The sequence below is a fragment of the Prionailurus bengalensis genome, chromosome A2 (genome assembly GCF_016509475.1).
Source record: "Prionailurus bengalensis isolate Pbe53 chromosome A2, Fcat_Pben_1.1_paternal_pri, whole genome shotgun sequence".
Lineage (NCBI taxonomy): Eukaryota > Metazoa > Chordata > Mammalia > Carnivora > Felidae > Prionailurus > Prionailurus bengalensis.
Window position 1 is genome coordinate 143,827,517 of NC_057348.1, and position 19,909 is coordinate 143,847,425.

The window sequence follows — 19,909 nt, forward strand, 5'->3', positions numbered from 1 at the left end:
GAGTCACTGTTTTAATTTTGACGGCCATTTTATCTTGTTTTTGGTTACTTGTGCTTTGTAAGATGGTGTCTTATCTTAGAAATCATTACCAAATCCAAGGTCATGAAGATTTATACCTGCATTTTCTTCTAAGAGTTTTATAGTTTAACTCTTAAAGTTGGATACTTTCTGAGCTAAGTTTTGTATGTGGTATGAAGTAGAGGTCCAACTTCATTATTTTGTATGTGGATATTCAGTTTTCTAGCCCATTTTTGTTGAAAAGATTCTTTTCCCACTGAATTACCTTGGTACCCTTTTTGAAAGTCATTTGGCTGTAAACATCAGGGTTTATTTCAGGCCTTTTGGGAACATGTTAGTGTTCATCAGGTGGCTGCCCTTATTCTTTATATTAGGTCTTCATACTGGCAGGTGTTGCTAAGATATTTCTCTTGAATCTTAACAGGCAGATAGGGGCGCCTGGGTGGCTCAGTCGGTTAAGCGTCCGACTTCGGCTCAGGTCATGATCTCACGGTCCGTGAGTTCGAGCCCCGCATCGGGCTCTGTGCTGACAGCTCAGAGCCTGGAGCCTGTTTCAGTCTGTGTCTGCCTCTCTCTCTGACCCTCCCCCATTCATGCTCTGTCTCTCCCTGTCTCAAAAATAAATAAAATGTTAAAAAAAAAAAATTAAAAAAAAAAAAGAATCTTAACAGGCAGATATATATGTTAAGCTAGTTCTTCTTGCAGAGCTTAATGAGATGTTCTCAGCTAATAAGATTCCATTCTCAGGCCAAGATGATTTTTATTCTTGGTACTATGGAAAAAATACTGGCTTTACTGATATACTTAAATGGATTTCTGTACCATCACCTTCTTAACCAGTATACATGCTAAGTGTAGCATGACTAGGGTTTTCTATAAGTTTTCTGTCTTCCTCATGTCTGTGGTCTGGGGGTTTAAGACTTATGTGCACCAAATTGTCAGGGTCTAGTGAAGATTTAATGTGGTGTTCTGTTGCTGGGCAACATGTTAGTGGCTGCCCATAAAGCGTTTGACTTTAGGTAACTCTCCCAATAAACCTGTATGTGGGTGTGAACAGTTTGAGTTCCCATTTTCCTTCTCAGCTGGCTTGTCTCAGCCTTTGTCACCGTCCAACTTATGCCCTGAAGCCAGGTCCTCTGAATCACACCACGTCCCTTTGCAGCCTTTATTGGCAGAGCCGAGAAATGTCTAATCCATTATCTCAGTCAAACTGATTCATTGTGACAGCTGTTTTCACAAACCTCCTGCTGTATCAGGTAGGGCTAAGATCATTTTTCTAGAATATGTCATTTTATTAATATAATTGGATAAAGCAGTTACCATATGACTTGCTTTCTATGCCCTATAAATTAGCAATTAAGGATAATTACTGCATCCATGAAAGTTTGCAACGTGAATCAGTACAGCTTTGGCAGAACAATTATCCGTGACAGTTTCCTCTCAATCTTAACCTTATTCTTCTGAAATTAAAATTCTGATAAACTAACAATGTATTTTATTTACTTGTTATGTTTATTGTTTGTCTCCCCCTACTAGGATGTCCGCTCTCTAAGAGAAGATTTTTTGGTCTGTTATATTTCACTTGAGTATGCCACTAGCCTGGAACGATACCTGGCACATAGTAGGCACTCATATTTGCATTGAATTAACCAATGAATAAATGAATCAGTCAATGAATAAAATTTAAAAAATTAATCCGCTTAGATGTCAGGTCTTTCACAGAGGAAAAAATGACTTGTTTTGGTGCTATAGGAGATAGAGTTTAAATTTGATATATAAACCTTGGTCTTTTTAGATTTTTTTCCAATGGAGCTACTTCTTCTTGGCTCTATTTGGTGAAGAACGTTGGATAAGAGAAGGCCATTAATATATTTTTATTGAGGAAGAAGTTGAGTAAAGACTATTGGCAAATGAGGCAGGTGAAAGGAGTTTAACAATTCTTAGAAGGAGAAATGGAGATAGCAAGAAGGAGGTGTAGTGTGTGTTGAACTATTTCAGTTCTATAAATAGTAGGAAGGAAACTAGTTCCTCTCTTATAGATAGGTCTCTTCTTTCTTAATGGTCTGCAGATGGTCTTTTCCTACTTTTCTACCAAGGCCATGCCTAAATGAGGGGGAGCAAGTTTTACTGGAGAGATGTACACGTGTCAGCCTTTTCCTCCTGGGGAGATAGGAATGGCAATGTCTCCCACGATGAATATCTATTCTTGTTGCTTAGGAGGTTGAATTGGTGCCTGCTGCTTGAATTTGTATACTCAGTAGTATAAAAGGTGTCAAGCAACCTGTAAAGTAAAAGTCTTCTCTCTCTAGTATTAATCCAAGCATTGACTATTGTCTGAATGGCATATTTGGTGCAATAATGCAGAGATGTTCTGACAGCAGTCTTCAGAATAGCATTCAGGGAGAGAGGAAGAGGTACAAAGGAAGTTTTGCAAAATTCCTATGCACAAGTTGTTTGCCAGGGTAATAGTTATAGACCTATTGTCTCCCAGGGACCTGGGTTATTCAGTAGAGGCATTAGAGATAGCACCTTTCTGATATTTAGGGGACAAAGGAGGGTTCTTCTCATCAGTCATTCTGTTCTTGAGCTTTTCAGTGTGGTGTGTGTTTGTTTTGTTTTGTTGGTTTTATTTTTTTATTTTTTTATTTTGTTTGGTTTTTGGTCAGACTTGAGAAATCAGGACTTTTTTTTTTTTTTCTTTTTCCTAGCATGGGTCATTGCTCACTCATCAGGGTTTAACCTTGATCAACCAAGGTGGGTTTTCTTATACGTGGGCCTTAGCTTTTCCAGCTGGGCTTACTGAGAAGCACTAGGTCTCCTGGGAGTACTTTATTACTTTTTGTGAAAAGTTGACTAAAACTGAGGTGGAGGCATTGGGGACAGATGCTCTGGTTTGTATGCTGGATGTAGTTTGGCTCTCCTCAGCCCCATTTGGAATTTGTGCGTCAGTGATTTCAAGTACAGGTACTCTGCAATGTGCTATTCTCCTGATTATGACGAATTGGCTATAAATGAATCAGATGCAGACTCTTTTCCTTTACTTCCTTTGGTGCTTCTCATTTCAGGAACCCCAGACATCCTGTGCTCTAGGATACCTGTTCTTTCCTGGCTTCACTTTGAGAGCTTGTCTTTTTTAGAGTGTCAGTTCCCAGGGATGATGCCCAGGGCATGGGTTCTCAGGAGAGGCAGTTAGAAAGGCTGTCTGGTTGGAAGCTATAGAGTTTAATTGCTGGTGACTGGTGACACTTGATCAGAAAGGATATAAATGAAGAGCAGGACTTGCCATATATAAAGAAGACCATCATTTATTATATGTGTCCTGGTATAGCCAAGGAAGAGCCATTTAGACCAAGGTATGTGCTTCAGGTATTGGTGATACTGAGGCATTCATCAGAACGCTATTTTTTTTTAATTGGAATGTGTATATTTGTTGGACAGAGTTTCTGTAAGAAGGTAGTAGATTGGATAAATATGTTCTATTCATACAATGAAATATATAGCGATGAAAGTGAATAAACAGGTGTTTTACATCAACATCTATGAGTTTCACCAAAACAACATCAACAAAAACCCAAAACAGAAACAAAAAACAAAGGGCAAAAGAAGCAAGTGACATATGGGCACACACAGTAGACTCACTTTAGAGAGAGTTCGGAAATAGGAAAAAGGAAGCTACATTGTGTAGAGATGTATACCTAGATGGTAAAACTGTATAGGAAAGTAAGGGAGGGGTGGTCATAATGGTGGCGGGGAAGGGGCTACAAGTAGAGTAGGGCACAGAAGGGAGCTTAGGTTCTAGCATGTTCTAGTTCTTCACTTGGGTGGTGGTTATTCAGTTTGCTCATTTTTTTAAGTGTACATAGGTGCTTAAATGTGCTTCTGTATTTATATAAATATTTCATAATTTAAAGAATTAATTAAAGTGGAGAGGTGAGGGGGAAATGTCAGCTAAGCAAATGTACATAGGGGTGGCTTCCTTTCCAAGCATCGTTCCTTTATGGAGAACTCTGCCGTGCTGTGTACCGAAGGGCTCTATGTTGGCAGATCTCGCCAGCCTATCACTAATTTTTCAGCACCTATTCCTTGTTCTGAAGCGTGAGATTGGGCGTCTTTTAGATCTAGTGAAGCCAGTGCTCCGTCCATCTGTTCATTAAATTGTGCCTTGCTGAGCAAAGACAACTTGAATAGCTTGGGTGACGTTTGTCATTTTTTTCTATACGCCTTTTCTTCTGTTCTCCCACTTGAGATCCTCCCTTCTCCCCTGCAGATATTTTAAGTTAAATCCTAGTGAGCTTCAGAGCTCTTTTGCAAGTGGGTTCTATGCCTGATGCCTTTGATTAGAGAGATAAAAGGAGCTACTGTGCTTGGGAGCTATAAGGTGCCTCGTAGAGCTAGAAGGTTTTAATCCTAGAGAGCGTGGATTTTCTGGATCACTTTGTGTGTCTCCCTTGGCCTAGACTGAGTGCTGTCCGCAAGGGACGTGCAGCATTGGGTGTACTTGGCCTCTTGTGGGTGGAGTGTAGGGGCTTCTTCCTTCAGCTTCCCCTTTTCTTAGGCCTTCCGTTGCTTGCTTCCCTCCTAAATGGGATGTGTGTGGGTGGAGACATTAACTTCTTAATAATTGAAAAGAGCATGGGTGGTGGTGCTTGCTGGCATGAAATTTCAGAGGTCCTTCGTCTCCATGTCTCACATGCCCTTTATCCTGAACAGTCTATTTCTTTTATGACTTTTCTGTTGTTTGTTTAATTCCTACTACTATTTCTGGGTCTGTCATTTCAGAATGTAGCCCAGCATTTCCTGTGGGTGTTTCTCATAATGAAATTAAGAACAATCCCATTCGTTTATTTGAATGCCTCCAAGGTGCCAAGTATGTTGGGGATACGGTGAGGGAACACCTTACATTATGGTGAGATTACCTCTAGACCACTAATTTTCTCTTTTTCTCCCCCTCCGTAGGTCCTCTCAGGGTGTGCTATCATTGTCCGCGGACAGCCCCGTGGAGGGCCTCCTCCTGAGAGGCAGATCAACCTTAGCAACATTCGAGCTGGAAATCTTGCCCGCCGGGCAGCTGCCACACAGCCTGATGCAAAAGATACACCGGATGAGGTGGGTGCTTCCAGAGGCTTCCCTGAGGCTGCGGACCCGGGTTCTAGCCTAATGTCTTTGACTGATGTACATTTGTACTCTTTGTTTTCCTGTGTATTTTGAGTATTTTTGTGTCACAGGAACGATGACTCTGGACGCACCCGTGTGGCTGGCAGAGTTCACACACTCAACACCGCTAGCAGTGAATCCCTGGCCCAGCCTGTCTCTCCTGCCTTTCCTGCCTTTTCCCATAGGCTTCCCACCTCTGCACACTTGTCGGCATTGTCACTCCTTCTCATGGGACATAGGTTGGAATATTTCCCAGGTAGTCTCTCAGCCATTGGAGGCTGCCGTTGGTTATGGCAGCGTTCTTTTATTAATTTGTGTTTGAATTCTTCATTCACGTTCAAAATTCAGAAGGATATGGAGTGAAAAATCCAGTTCTCTCCAGGGACTACTGATGTCATTAGTGTCTTGTGTCTCCTTCCAGAGATACATTATCGCCTGTCCAAGCAGACATTCTCACTTCCGTAAATGGGAGTGTATTGAATGCCTGTGCTTTATTACAGATTCCTAATCTTGGATCCATCTGTGAACCCCTTGAAATTGTTTGCAAAGTTTTGTGTAAACATGCATTGTTAAGGGAGGGAGTTTTTTAATTTATTTTTTATTTTTTAACATTCATTTTTGAGTGAGAGAGACAGGGCGTGAGTGGGGGAGGAGTAGAGAGAGGGGGAGACAAAGAATCCGAAGCAGGCTCCAGGCTCTGAGCTGTCAGCACAGAGCCCGAGGTGGGGCTCAAACCCATGAACCGTGAGATCATGACCTGAGCTGAAGTTGGACGCTTAACCGACTGAGCCACCCAGGTACCCCAAGGGAGGGAGTTTTTAATTGGTTTCTCAAGGTAGCTTATGGCTCAGTAGTCAAGAACCATTGTGTTATGGCAATTTGAGAGACTTACGAGCTTGTCCTGCCTTCCCCTCCTTTGCCCTATCACTCTACCTCTGTCTGTGGTCTACCTTGAACTCCTTGAGTTCTTCCATCTCCTAGTAGCTGCTGTGAGTCCAAATTTGGTATGGTCTAGTCTTCTTGGCTCCTATACTTTGAAACCTCAGTTCTTGTCTCTTCTTAAGTAGTGCTTTGGCTATCATTAGAAGTGAAATTTCTGGGTTCTAATTACTTGTCCTTTCCCCAACTTGATGATGTTGGGCAAGTTTGGTAGCTCAGCTTTCCTCTGCTGTTTCCTGACGTGGAAGTAAAGAAAAAAAGGGAGTTCATGGTGGATCTTCTGTTTAAGGAAAACGTGTTTTAAAGAATCTATAATAAAAGGGGCATTTTGTTTGAATTACAGTAGTGAAGCAATATTATAGAAAATAGTGATAGAGACAACTTACCCATAGTTCTGCTGTCAACAGTAATCCAGTTAGATTCTTGGGATAATGACAAAGTAGATCAAAGAAATTCTTTTTCATTGGTCCTCCATCAGTGACCACAACTGTTGGGAATAGTGATAGTGTAGACATTGTTTGGGAGACTTAAACAAGATCATGTGAAGCACTTAGCACATGTCTATAATGTACTTGATGAATGTTACTTGTAATCTCTACTGCTATTTGTTAATTTGTTATAAATACTCCTAGTACTGTTAGACTTAATCCCTGAAGATTAATTCTCTCATAGCACTTTTCAAATTTTGCATGCTCTAAGTGCTTTTCTTGACCAGCATTTTCAGTAGTTCTTTACCTTTCAATTGTGTGTTGTGTAACAGCTTGAGTGCTCCTGTGAGGAGAAGAGTTGACCCTGGCTGGCTAGGGCTGATCAAGTTCATTGCCCCAGAAGAAAGAAGCAATGTAGTCTCTAAGAAAGAAGGGTTGGGTTTTAATTTCCTGTTTCGTGGATGGGAATCTAGGGCAGAGAAACACAAGGCCAGTTGGAACTTGTTCTAAAATATTTTAACTGTATCCTATGTAACAGTACAATAAAATCTTACAGGAACTCTTCTAGCTGAGAGAATACTCCGTGATCTGATCCCAGCCCTTATTATAGCTTCATGTATTTATACAGTGTGGTGCTTTTTTTTTTTTTTTTTTCTTCCCCCTCTTCCAGAGCAACCCTGTCTCACTAAGTTTCTCCTGGTAACTCTTCAAAGGTCCCTGAGACATGAAGTATTTGATGGCTACAGATTTCACCCTTTCTTAGCCACAGTCACTTCTTCTCTGTCCTGATAATCTAGTCTCTCTTTTCCCTGCTGTGATCTGGTTTTCTCCCCTTACTGTGCTTTTGAAGCTGCTCCGGCTCAAGGGACCAGTGATGCCCACTGATAACCCAAATCAGAAACCTGATTTCCCTTGCTGTCTCCTTGCCCTGTGACGTCCAGGCCTTTATCAAGACCTAGAGAGTCTGCCTCCTTTAAGATCTCTTCTCCATCCTTGAAACTTCATTACTACTCCTATTGTTCTTTGTTTCACTCTGATAGTGTGCTTGGAATGCTGAAATAATGGTGCTTCTGCCTTCAGTCTCCTCCCCTCTAAGCCTTTCTCTATATGCTCCCAGATCTTTTTGAAACAAAGTTTCATTTATTCCCTTGCTAGATACTATTCTCACATTCATTCCTTGCTTATATGTCTTTCTCTGCAACACTGTAAGTTCGTCTAGGGGAAGGACCTTATCTCTCATCTCTCTTCTTGTGCCCAGTCAGTGCCCAACACAAAACTGATACACAGTGAACCAACATGTGAACAATGAGGGTAAAAAACCTGAGCGTTTCCTTTGGGGGATCAGTGGATTGTGGAATGTGGCAGTGCCCTTTCTTTCTGGCTTTTTGCTGTTTTGGAGCAGGTTGCCCATTTTTTTCACATTCAGGTAGAGTCCAGGATGGTATTGCTCATTTGCTTCCCTTTGTATCACTGTCCCAAATATCATTTAGTTGATTATTCTCTGCCTTCCCACATCATACTTCCCTCATCATATCTTCTTTCAAAGAGGCTCAGCTCTCCCAAGCCGTGTGGCAGTAAAAGCGGCTCCACTGTATGTTCCCAGGCCTCTCTGCCCTGTTGCAGGCTAATCTCCAGTGTTGCCTAGCTATTCTAGGCAGCCTAGATACTGCATTGATGGGCATTGTGGGAATTACATACTTATTTCCCACAGATTTATTGAGTTCTGTTATGTGTGAAGCTCTGTGTTGGTTTCAGGAGAAATACAGAAATGAGTGTTAACAGTCCTGCTTTCAGTGGGCCTTTTGAGAATTAGGGTGGTAGGGTCGTGGGGCCTTGAGGGATTAGTTACATACACATGTGGCACAGTGGGTGGGGTGATAAGAAGGTGGGACAAGACGTATTGAGCACTGGGCCATGGCCAAAAGTAGCTAGTTTTAAGGATTTACACTCTCACAGTAATTCAGCAGTCCATCTGGTTCGAAGAAAAGATGGGAATTAAAAAACTCATTTCATCGTGGTAGACCTCAGACCTTGCTTGAGGCAGGGAGCAGAGTGCAAGCTGCTAGATTGCCAGCCGTTGGGCATTCTAAAGGAAAAAGGGAATTTTGAGTCTCAACTGCTTACTAGCCATTTGCTTCTTAGATTGAGCTCTGAGACATCATGAAAGGACCACAGCTGTTCTTCCTATTAGGTCATTCTGGAGCTTCCTTGATAAATGCTTTGGGCAACTTTCCCATTCTTGTTCCTAGAGTTGTTCTGGGAGGCTGTGTTGGGATAGCCCTCTCTAGCAGACAGCCGTCTGCAGGCTGTCCTCTGTATGGACACTTGCACAAAGATTTGTCCTGGAATGCCCTGTTGCCCTTGTGAGGAGTGGTTTGATCAGTAGCTCTCATGGGTCCCTGTTGCCTCTCTTCATAGCTAGTCTTGTGCAGTTAGTGAATTTGCCCAACCCTAGATGGAACACAACTTGAGAAGGCTGGTTTAAGAAAGCAAGATTACAGAAATTAAATTAGTTTTCTTATAGGATTAAGTATATGTCCTTTCCAAGACCTAGAGTATGGCTTTCTCTTATTGCCTAGTGACTGACCAACTGTAAAACATGAGGTCCTAAGAAAAGGGTGCTCCTTCAGCAAGTCTTAAAATCTGTTAGTAATTTTGTTTAGTTGGTAGAAATTGGAAGTTTCCTCATAGGTGCTACATAGTTCCTTGTGAACTGACCCGTGATAAATGAGTTTTTAATCAAGTTCCTTTAAGATTACTTGTTTTGTCAGAGCTTATGCAAGTTTTAGGCAAAGCGTGTATTACTGAATTTTAGATATTTATTAGCGTGCTACTCAAAACTGAATCCTGAACATCAGACCTGTAGCCGAGGATGTTTTTTAAGTGGATCACTAAGGTAATAAAAATGGAGGACGCTGTGCTAGTTTATTCAGTACTGTTTTTGTGATGTGGCTGATAATTGGGCTCATTTTTCAATTAAAAGACTCTTTTTGGTGACAGGTGGCTGTTTTCATTTTAAGGGGGTAGAGATGGGACATGAAAATGCGGTGAACTTTCTATGACCATTGAGTAATTGGCTCTTTTGCTCTTGGGTGCTTTGAGGAGAGAGCATTAGATGAGTGAGGATAAGCTTGTTTTTCTGTCTTTGAGAGCACTTACACAGGATCAGTTCTTCCTAGAAGCGTTCAGAACTGATGTTATACAACAGTACTAGTTTTGTGAACACCAGTCCGGCGGGTTGGTGAACTGCCATCTTTTGATTGACTTCTGGTTTCTGGGAAGTCATATGGGCGTTTTCTTTTAGAAAAGCTTGTTGGATAACTCCATGGAATAATCTTAATGGCCTGAAAAGGTTAGCAGAGGCTTCCTTCCCAGGCCAGTCATGTACTGTTTGCCTTTACTATGTGTAGCCCCAGCCCTGTGGCTCCAGGCGATTGTAACAGGCAGCGTACGCATGTTGTATACACTTTTCCTTTTTGTACTTTGCATTTTTCCTGCACGTGAGCTCCTGCAGATCATATATTCCTTGAACTCATACGCCCTCCTTCCTCATTTCTGTTCTGAGGGAACTTGGGGGCACTGAGCTAGGTCTAGACTGTAAATTCAAGTGCAGGTGGCTGCTGACACAGGACTGCTTCAGAGGAGACGTCTCCCTTTGTACCATCCTAGAAGTGATGGGGTGGGGATCTGGAGGTCACATGGAGACTCCTTGGCATTATGTGGATATGTGGCTCACCTCCTGTGTCAGAGCCTTAGATGGGTGACAGGAAAGAACCACAGTTGTCAAGATGACCCCTTACCAGGGCGTGTTACTGGTGTCTTCCCTGAGGTTGTGGGACCTGGGTCCCACGGGCACAGCCTCAGACTACAGCAGGAAAAGGAGACATTTTGGGGAGAATAGATCTTGCCCTTCTCAACTCTGTTGTTCTTAAAAAAGGTAGGGGGATTGGGTATAAGCAAGGCTCTTTCTTCTTCTTTTTTTTTTTTTTTTAAGTTTTTTTAATGTTTATTTTAGAGAGATAGAGACAGAGCGTGAGCAGGGGAGGTGGCAGAGACAGAGAGACACAGAATCTGAAGCAGGCTCCAGGCTCTGAGCCGTCAGCACAGAGCCCAACATGGGGCCCGAAACCACGTACTGTGGGATCATGATCTGAGCTGAAGTCGGATGCTTAACCGACCGAACCACCCAGGTGTGCCAGCAAAGCTGTTTCTTGAGCAGGATACTCACTCTGGGAAATAGGAGCACTAGAACCTTGCACTTACTCTGACAGTGCCTTTAGCTGCTTTCAGGCTAGTTTAATAATTGTGAAAGCACTTTGCAAACTGGAAAGAGACAAACAAATGGAGGTGGTTGTTCTTTATGTTTTCCCTTTGACTAGGTGAGTTCCTGGAGCCTGGACTTCCCATTCAGGAGTGGGCTGATAAATACAAAGCATTTAGAGTAGTGGCTGGCTCATGGCAAGTGCTGTAAAATTATTGGCAATTATTATTCATGAAGTAAACTATAGATCTGAATAGAAAGTGGTGGAGGAGAAAGTACTACTGCCAATATCTGGGAAGCTGTGAGGCCTGTTTTCAGGGCCTGTGCTAGTTAAGTCAACTGCTAGATTCTCCTTTTTTATGAGCCCCCTAAGTGTGCAATCTGTGTTGTGTGCATTTCATTTTTATATTCCCCTCAGGGCTTAGCATAGGGCCAGGGTATTGAAGGAATGAAGTTGCTTGAATGCTGATTATAGTCGGGAACTAGGCAGTTCTTACGTGACACATTTGTTTTGTCTTTCAGCCCTGGGCATTTCCTGCCCGAGAGTTCCTTCGGAAGAAGCTGATTGGGAAGGAAGTCTGTTTCACAATAGAAAACAAGACTCCCCAGGGGCGAGAGTATGGCATGATCTACCTTGGAAAAGGTGAGTTAGCAAGGAGAAAAGGACTCCTTTCTATCTATGTCTAAAGTTTCTCCAAAGATCTGATTTTATCTGGTGGAAGTCCAGAGTGAGTTCTGGTGGCGGGAGTTCTAGGACAGTTGGCTGTAGGTGTAATTGAAAGTCCTTTGAGTATCAGAGGTCAAGGTACAAAGGTGCAGGGGATTTCTCCCGATTCCTGCTCCTTGTTTACTCCTGTGTCTGCTTTCCTGGCCTGGTTTAAATGTGTGTACTACACCATAGCATTCTTCCTTATATTAGCCATCAGCCTGTGGAACTCCGTGGCTCTGTGCTTCTAGGTCATAGTGCTAATTGAATTCCTATAGATTTCCTATTGCATCTTCTATTTCCTTTATCTGTCTTGTGGCTTTTCTTCTCCTGGGGCTTTTTAAGAAAGGAAGAGTTGTTTGGGGCTTGTGGGATTTTGCAAGCCACTTGGTTTGTAATGAAATGGAAAGAACACAGGCTTTGGAGTTTTGTAGATGTGGATTAGAATTCTGGCTTCTGTTGGGGTGCCTGGGTGGCTCAGTCGGTTAGGCATCTCACTTCAGCTCAGGTCATGATATCGCAGTTTGAGGGTTCGAGCCCCACGTCGGGCTCTTTGCCGGCAGGCAGTTCAGAGCCTGGAGCCTGCTTTGGATTCTGTGTGTTCCTCTCTCTCTGCCCCTCCCCTGCTCACACTCTGTCTCTCTAAAAAATAAACATTAAAAAAAAATAAATAAATAAAAAGAATTCTGGCTTCTGTTATCGTGTACCCTTACTTAAATCTTAACCTTTGTAAGTTCTAGTTTCATCTGTAAGCTATTGAGAGAGTTGAAAGAGATAGTATATGTAAAACAGTTGTAAAACAGATAGTATATGCAAAACAGCAGAGTATGTACTCAGTGTATGTGCGTGGGCGCACATATACCTATTGTTTCACTGGGCCAGATGGCTCATGGGACATTAGGTGTTCTGATCTTTTTTGGATTAGGTAGAGGGAGAGGAGAGTATGATTGTGGAATGGAGTTTGAACAGAAATCGGACATTGAAAGGATTGATTGGGAGGATATTCTCCGTAAAGCAGCCATTTTGGGAGTTATTTTGGGAGCAGATAGGGTTTTGTTTTGTTTTGTTTTGTTTTTTTATAATCTTTGATTAAGTTCTGTGATTTTTTTTTTCTTAAATTTTTTTTTTTTTATTGTTTATTTATGTTTGAGAGAGAGAGTGACACAGACTGTGAGTGGGGGAGGGCCAGAGAGAGGGAGACACAGAATTGGAAGCAGGCTCCGGGTTCTGAGCTGTCAGCACAGAGCCTGACACAAGGCTCGAACCATGAACTGTGAGAGCATGACCTGAGCCAAAGTCAGACGCCCAACCGACTGAGCCACCGAGGCTCCCCAATTCTGTGATTCTTTGATGTAGTAACCGTCCTACTGAGCTGCTTTAGATAATCTTTTGACTTGGGTAGCAAGTAGTTGGAAATAAGTAAACAGGGTATGTGGCATGGCTAACAGCATCCTCTTAAGATTCTAAGCGTAGAGGTCTTAGAAAAGTGAGTTAGGGATGACCATGGAGTTGTCTTGTTTGATTTACCCAGCGGACAAACACCCTTTTCACCCTCCCAGACAGATGGCTACCTGCTTCTTGATTGCATGGGAAACTATAGGATTAGTCATCTTTTCAGGAAGATACAAATTTGCTTTTTACCCAAAATTCAAATAACATAGTAGGATATAAAACACTTAAGCGTTATTGTTGGATGGCTACCAGTTAGAAAGAACGGAAGACAGAAGTGCACGGTCTTCAAAATGCAATCACTCAAGGATTTTATCACCTAAAAAATTGCAATTCCACAACAGCTGGTCAGTCTTCTGTCGCCCTGCCAGAGACCTCACTGAAACTACCGAAAATGTCAGGCATAGGTAATTTCTGTAGGGACCACCTTTAAGAGTTCTTTTAAGTAAACTCAGCCTTCAGCTAAAATGGCCTAAGTATTTATGTTGAGGGAAATTGACATTTAAAGTCTTTGTTTTTAGAAAGTTTATTTTTTTTTAATTTTTTTTTTAATTTTTTTTCAATGTTTATTTATTTTTGGGACAGAGAGAGACAGAGCATGAATGGGGGAGGGGCAGAGAGAGAAGGAGACACAGAATCGGAAACAGGCTCCAGGCTCTGAGCCATCAGCCCAGAGCCCGACGCGGGGCTCGAACTCAAGAACCGCGAGATCGTGACCTGGCTGAAGTCGGACGCTTAACCGACTGCGCCACCCAGGCGCCCCTAGAAAGTTTATTTTTAAAACTGACCCAAATTATAAACTGGATATACTGTAGCATGCTAATGTACTAGTGTTTAAAATAAAACCTGGTACATGGGAGGTGATCAATAAATATATACTGAAAGAATGTTTGGAATTACTTACATCTTTCAGTTTTAAAGGTTTAAATGACTTAAAGTTTAATATTTTCACTCAACTCTTTTATCTCAATGCCATTTGTAATGAAATGTAATGAAATCTCAATGCCATTTGTAATGAAAGGAACAGTGGCTTAGATAATTAGTATCCTTATGTGTATCCTATTTCATGGTTTCTCCCTTTAAATTTTTTTAAAGTTTATTTATTTATTTATTTTGATTTTCTTAAAAGTTTTTATTTATTTTTGAGAAAGAGAGAGTGTGCGAGCAGGGGAGGGGCAGAGAGAGAGGGAGACACAATCTGAAGCAGGATCCAGGGACTGAGCTGTCAACCCAGAGCTTGATGCGGGGCTGGAACCCATGAACCTTGAGATCATGACCTGAGCTAAAGTTGGACGCTTAACCAACTGAGCCACCCAGGCGCCCCTCCTTTTTAATTTTTTAAGTTTTACTCTTTATTTTTAATTTCGAGAGTGTGTTTGTGCCTGTGTGTGCTTGAAGGAGTGGCAGAGGAAGGGAGGGGGGAGGGAGAGAATCTTAAGCAGGCTGTATGCTTGTGCACAGCCCAACATAAGACTCGATCCCACAACCCTGGGCTCATGACCTGAGCCAAAATCCAGAGTTGGACCCTCAACCAACTGAGCCAGCCAGGCGCTCTACTCACTTCTTTTTATGTCGTGGAAGAATGGTAGAATTTGGGAATTTGTGGTTGATTTAGAACTTACTGGGAAAAAAAAAAAAAGATTAGTCCTCTGACATTTGGAGAAAATACAGTCCCCTTGCTCAGAATATCGTCCCAATTGTGACTTGATCAGTTTTATAATTTGATAAGTAATAAGCAAAAGTCAGATCCTTGGCCTGCAAATTCCCCATTTCAGTATTCTATCCACCATGTTTTGTTGCTTCCTTTGGGAGTCCAGCCCAGGGAAATGTATTTTTCTCCCTTTTGAAGGAGCAATCAGAACTCACTTTTTAGAAGTGGGTCAGCCAACAGCCGTTTCATCGTGCTCTGTGCCAGGAAACTGAAAGCTGTTTGGTCTGCAACTAATTGGCTGGCTTTATGACCACACATCTTGTTTGTACCTGGGCTTTTTCATGCTTTCCACCCCTCTGACCTCTTGGCACCTTACTGCTCAACTTTTTCTTTCTTTCTTTCTTTCTTTCTTTCTTTCTTTCTTTCTTTCTTTCTTTCTTTTTTTTTTTTCAAGTTTATTTATTTTGAGAGAGAGCGTGTGTGCGTGATTGGGGGGAAGGGTAGAGAGAGAGGGGAGAGAGAATCCCAAGTACGCTCGTGCCGTCAGCCTGGAGCCCAACGTGGTGCTTGATCTCATGAACCATGAGATCGTGGCCTGTGTGGAAACTGAGAGTTGGACACTTAACCGACTAAGCCACCCAGGCACCCCTCAACTTTTCCTTTAATTGTTAAACCCTTAAAAACCCTTCCTTTTGACTTTTTGCTCTTTGGGATTCTTGTTGCTTTGAAATAACCAGTGTAATACTTGCTAATGTCAGATAGTTCTGTGTGTCTGTGTCTGGCTTCAACAGTAACCTCAGTGGAAAGGTTCTTATGATCCGTGCTCAGCCTCAGAAGCTGAGAATTCTTTTTTTTTTTTTTTTTTTTTTTTTTTTTTTTTTGAGGGGGGCGGGTGGAGGGGCAAAGGGAGAAGGAGAAAGAGAATCTTAAGCAGGGTCCAGGTGCATCACAGAGCCTAATGGCAGGGCTTGATCTCAATTGTGAGATCATGACCTGAGCCGAAATCAAGAGTCAGATGCTTGACTGCCTGAGTCACCTAAGTGCTCCAGAACCTGAGAATTCCTTGTAGAAATATCATTCATCTGAACTTTCTTTGGTAGGAAAAGAGGTTTAATTTGATTCTGTAGAAATTTGGGCAATGCTAATGGCAAGGCATTTAGGCTGGGTTTGGGGGTGGTGTGTATATTGTTAGTGCTTATAGAAGTTGATATATAGTGTATCGAATATAAATCTCAACAGAATTTTATTCTGTGCTGACATTACCTATCAGCTAGACTCCTGTGTTTGTTTATCTGGGACCTTGTTCTCTGCCATATTAAAGATTTTTATGTGGCGATTCCTTTATCACTTTGTCTGACAAGCAGAGATTTAAGGGAATATACAGTCTGAAACCTTTTTCAATAGCATGGAAATGCAATTAATGTTTCAGGTGCCCAGGTAGAACCTAATCAGATTGGGTTTTAAGTTTAACTTCATTTTTCTTGCCTGCTGCTGTATGACAGTTTAGAAACCTAGACATTACCTCTGCCCCCGTGTCTCCCAGAGCAGGAGAAAGTCTTTGACAAACGGTGTAGCTTGTCTTGGTGTCCTCTTGGAGCAGATAATAGGGCATCCTGGGAGGAATTGGACTTTCTGTGTAAAACGTGATAGACATTCCTAAACGAAGCCATATGATTGTACAGGTGTGACGACTCATTTGATTTGTTTTTAATTCCTGCTGTTGTGCTGAGCACTGTGCTAAGAGATTTACAGACATTGTGGTTTAATTCTCACAAAAAGCCACGTGGCAGGTACTCTTCCCTATTTATAGATGAATAAATTAAGATACCGAGAGACCTTGTCTAAGCTAGCAAGTGGCAGACTTTGTATTCTGCCCCAGACCTCTGCTCCTTAGGTCAGCGTTCTTTATACTCTCCTGGGCTGCCGTATATGCCTTGTTTTCCTTCAGTCCCCAAGATTGCCTTTTGCCTGGGAGATACACAGGAAAATTGGAAACAAAGTCCTAAGAAGATTTATAGACCTTTGGGTCTTTGAGAGTAGACATTTTAGGAGAAGAGGTTTTCTGAAAAACCCAACACTGTATTGCTGCCTTGTCCAATTCTCTGGCAACATCATTCTCCTTGAAGAGCTAAGGGTTAAAGTGGTTCCATTTGAGCTCTGCTGCTGCTGGAGGGAGATTTGAATCTTGTGTTTAATTCCCTTTTTCCTCCTCAGATACCAATGGGGAAAACATTGCAGAGTCTCTGGTTGCGGAGGGTTTGGCCACCCGGAGAGAAGGCATGAGAGCTAATAAGTAAGTGTTCATTACTCTTCTGTCCCCTTCTATTCCATTGTGAGAGCTGGGGTTACTCAAGTGGGGTGGGTAGTCAGCTCTACAGTGACTTGCTGCATTTTCTTTCCTATCCCCTGGCATACAGTGGGTAACTTCTGGTGCTCTCCTGCTTTTTGGTACATTCCTGCCCCAGTGTGGATTATTCTGAGCCAGGAAGTAACTCAGCTTTCATTAGTGGCATTTGACATGTATAACGCCTTTAAAAGTAGGCTTTGAGACAAGATACTTCCATTCTTTATATTCATAAGAGCCAATAGGCTATGTCTTATACCACTGACCTTCAGTTACAGAGTATTTATCCATCCATCCCAAAAGATTTATTGAGCACTTACTATGTGCCAGGCTGTGTTCTGGGCACTGAGAATATAGCCATGAACAGAGATAGCTTCTGCTAATATTTTAATGGGGAGACAGACAATAACCCAATAAACAAATAAATATACAATATAGCATGCACAAGAAGTAAGTGCAATAAAAAATAAAGTGAAGTGAATAAATAGAATTCAAAGCAAAAAGCTGCTGCTTAGAAGAAGCAAGGGTAACTGATAAGGGCTCAATGGTTCTGTTTTTAAAATCAGGGAAAATTCTGTCTCTTTCCAAAGCCTTATAAGTCTGTTTTGGTCCGTAGATCTGTAGATGGTTAAGTAATGGGTAAAACTGTATTTGTTTAGCTAATGGCAGTGTGAACTTAATGGAAATGAGTATTAGTTATGTAAGCTTTATGGTACATGTATCGTGTTCAAGTTCACCAGTATTGGCTTGCAGTAGGATGGATTGCAGCTGGCTTTAATTAACACTTTAGTCTCTGAAAAGTGATATGTTACATCAGTAATTTGGAGGTTAAAGATGCTGTTTAAATCGTTAAGTCCTTGATATATTATATGTGACTGTTGTTGGTGCATAAAAGGCCTTAGGTAAATATTGCATGAACTGTACCAGTGATGGGAATGAGCAAAGGCAAGAATGTACTTTTTGCATTCTTCCTGCCTTCATAAACTTTGGGGCCAGCTCTTTCACCATACACTTCTGAGGGTCCTTTTTAACTGCAGAAAAACATTTGCTGGAGCCTATACTTGGGGAGTGAGCATGTGGGAATTTAATGAATAAAAACATTTGTCTTAGGTGGTGTTTTGGAAGCATGCTGAAGTTATATCTTAAGGACTGTTGGCATGATTATTGTTGGCAGTAGTTTTTAGGAATCCAGTTTGCAACTAGAATGAAAATTTTTAAGAAGCCCATACCTATATTGTACCATCTCAACAAAGAAATCTCCCCTGGAGTCCCAATCTTTATTTCTCTGAAGCTGTCTTTACTTAAATTCTCCTTTTCTCGGTTTCTATGTTTGCTTCTTTCTATCTCTGAAGTACATTTTTTATTGAATTCTGTTTGCAATTTGGGTCCCCAACGATGTGACTGTCCTTTTTGGGGGGAAGGGGGACACAACAGTACTGAAGACTTCCGGCTTGAGAAATTGTAGGTCAGGGATCCCTGTTCTGGTATCCCTACTGCTCAACGTGGGAGACTGAATTTATGCATACAGCCATTAATGTCACCATTAAGGTACTGAGATTGTGGAAAGGCCCTGCAGTTCACAGTTTCCTTTATCTCGTGTGTGTGTGTGTGTGTTTGTGTGTGTGTGAGAGAGAGAGAGAGAGAGAGAGAGAGAGAGAGAGAGCGCGTGCGCGCACACGCGCGACCAAGCTAGCGAGAGCATGCACTTTGTTTTTTTGGTCTATCTTTTGGCTTTCTGGCTGTTCTCCTATATATTTGGTTTCTTGCTTCATGAAGAACGAGTCTTCCATTTTCAAAGTGGAGGTTTTTCAAACTGTTTTTGCTGAGCTGGTCTTATTGAATGTGTAAGTAGTTTTGGGGTGACATCTATAATAACAGTATTTGCTCTGCATTCCCCAGCTCTGTTCTGTAGACAAGAGCAGTAAGGATGATTGTTAGTCCCTTTCTTTGTGCTGTGTCCTGCTGAGCTCTGCCTGGATTCCAGTTCCTGATTCTGGGATGGTTAAATGAAGCTGTACCCCCTGGAGTGGCTTCCCTGTGAGCCACCAACTTGTTCTCTTGTAATCACTGATGGTGGCAGTACCGAGATGTGTGTTCTTTGTATCTTCTCATTAAATGCTCTTACGAGCGAATCTGTTGTTTGAGGGAACAAGTCTGGAATCCGGAAATTGCATTCATGGTGATTATCTGGTTATAGGCTTGGGTCTGCAGCCATAGATCTGAAACGAGTGCTTTGGTATCTTCAAGGGGAGCAGATGCTGAAGAAAGAGTTCAAAGAAGAGCCTGACTTTTTTTCCTTCTTGTTGTGAACTCACTAACCCACACATGTTTATTTTTCACGTCCTAGTCCTGAGCAGAACCGGCTTTCAGAATGTGAGGAACAAGCAAAGGCAGCTAAGAAAGGGATGTGGAGTGAGGGGAACGGTTCACATACTATTCGGGACCTCAAGTACACCATTGAGAACCCAAGGCACTTTGTGGACTCGCACCATCAGAAGCCTGTCAATGGTGAGGCTAGTGGGAAAAGACCGACATGATGCAGGGTGATTTCTGTTTGCTCTCAAGTTTCTTGAGGTTTACCAAAACTATTTTACTTGGTATCTAAAGGAATTGTTAAGAGTGCAACAACACCATGGTATTTTGGAAGGTAACTTGAGTGCAGTTTACATAGGTTACATCAGGTATATTTTGACAGAAGTTAGTCCTTTGCTGGTGCAGGGTAGTAAATTGCTGGTAATTTTCCACATTGGAGATCTTCCTGTTTTCTAAAAGATGCCGCTTAAATAACATCCCTGAAATGTATATTCTGTAAAGATGTAAACACACACACACACACACACACACACACACGCACGCACGCACGCTATAGTTCTTGGCCCAGTTTTGAGACCCGGTTAACTACAGACTGAGTAAAATTATTAACAGATCTGACCCATTATTTTTTTGCTGGCACCTGGTA

General features: G+C 42.0%; 1 protein-coding gene across 1 annotated transcript in view; it reads left to right on the forward strand.

The window, feature by feature from the left end:
* The window catches only part of SND1 (staphylococcal nuclease and tudor domain containing 1), a 421,931-nt gene that overhangs the window by 24,256 nt on the left and 377,766 nt on the right, over positions 1 to 19,909 (forward strand). The window contains exons 2-5 of the mRNA XM_043589426.1: positions 4,975 to 5,124; positions 11,323 to 11,443; positions 16,821 to 16,899; positions 19,298 to 19,458. Coding sequence (XP_043445361.1) covers positions 4,975 to 5,124; positions 11,323 to 11,443; positions 16,821 to 16,899; positions 19,298 to 19,458 — 511 coding nt within the window. The remainder of the gene's footprint in view (positions 1 to 4,974; positions 5,125 to 11,322; positions 11,444 to 16,820; positions 16,900 to 19,297; positions 19,459 to 19,909) is intronic.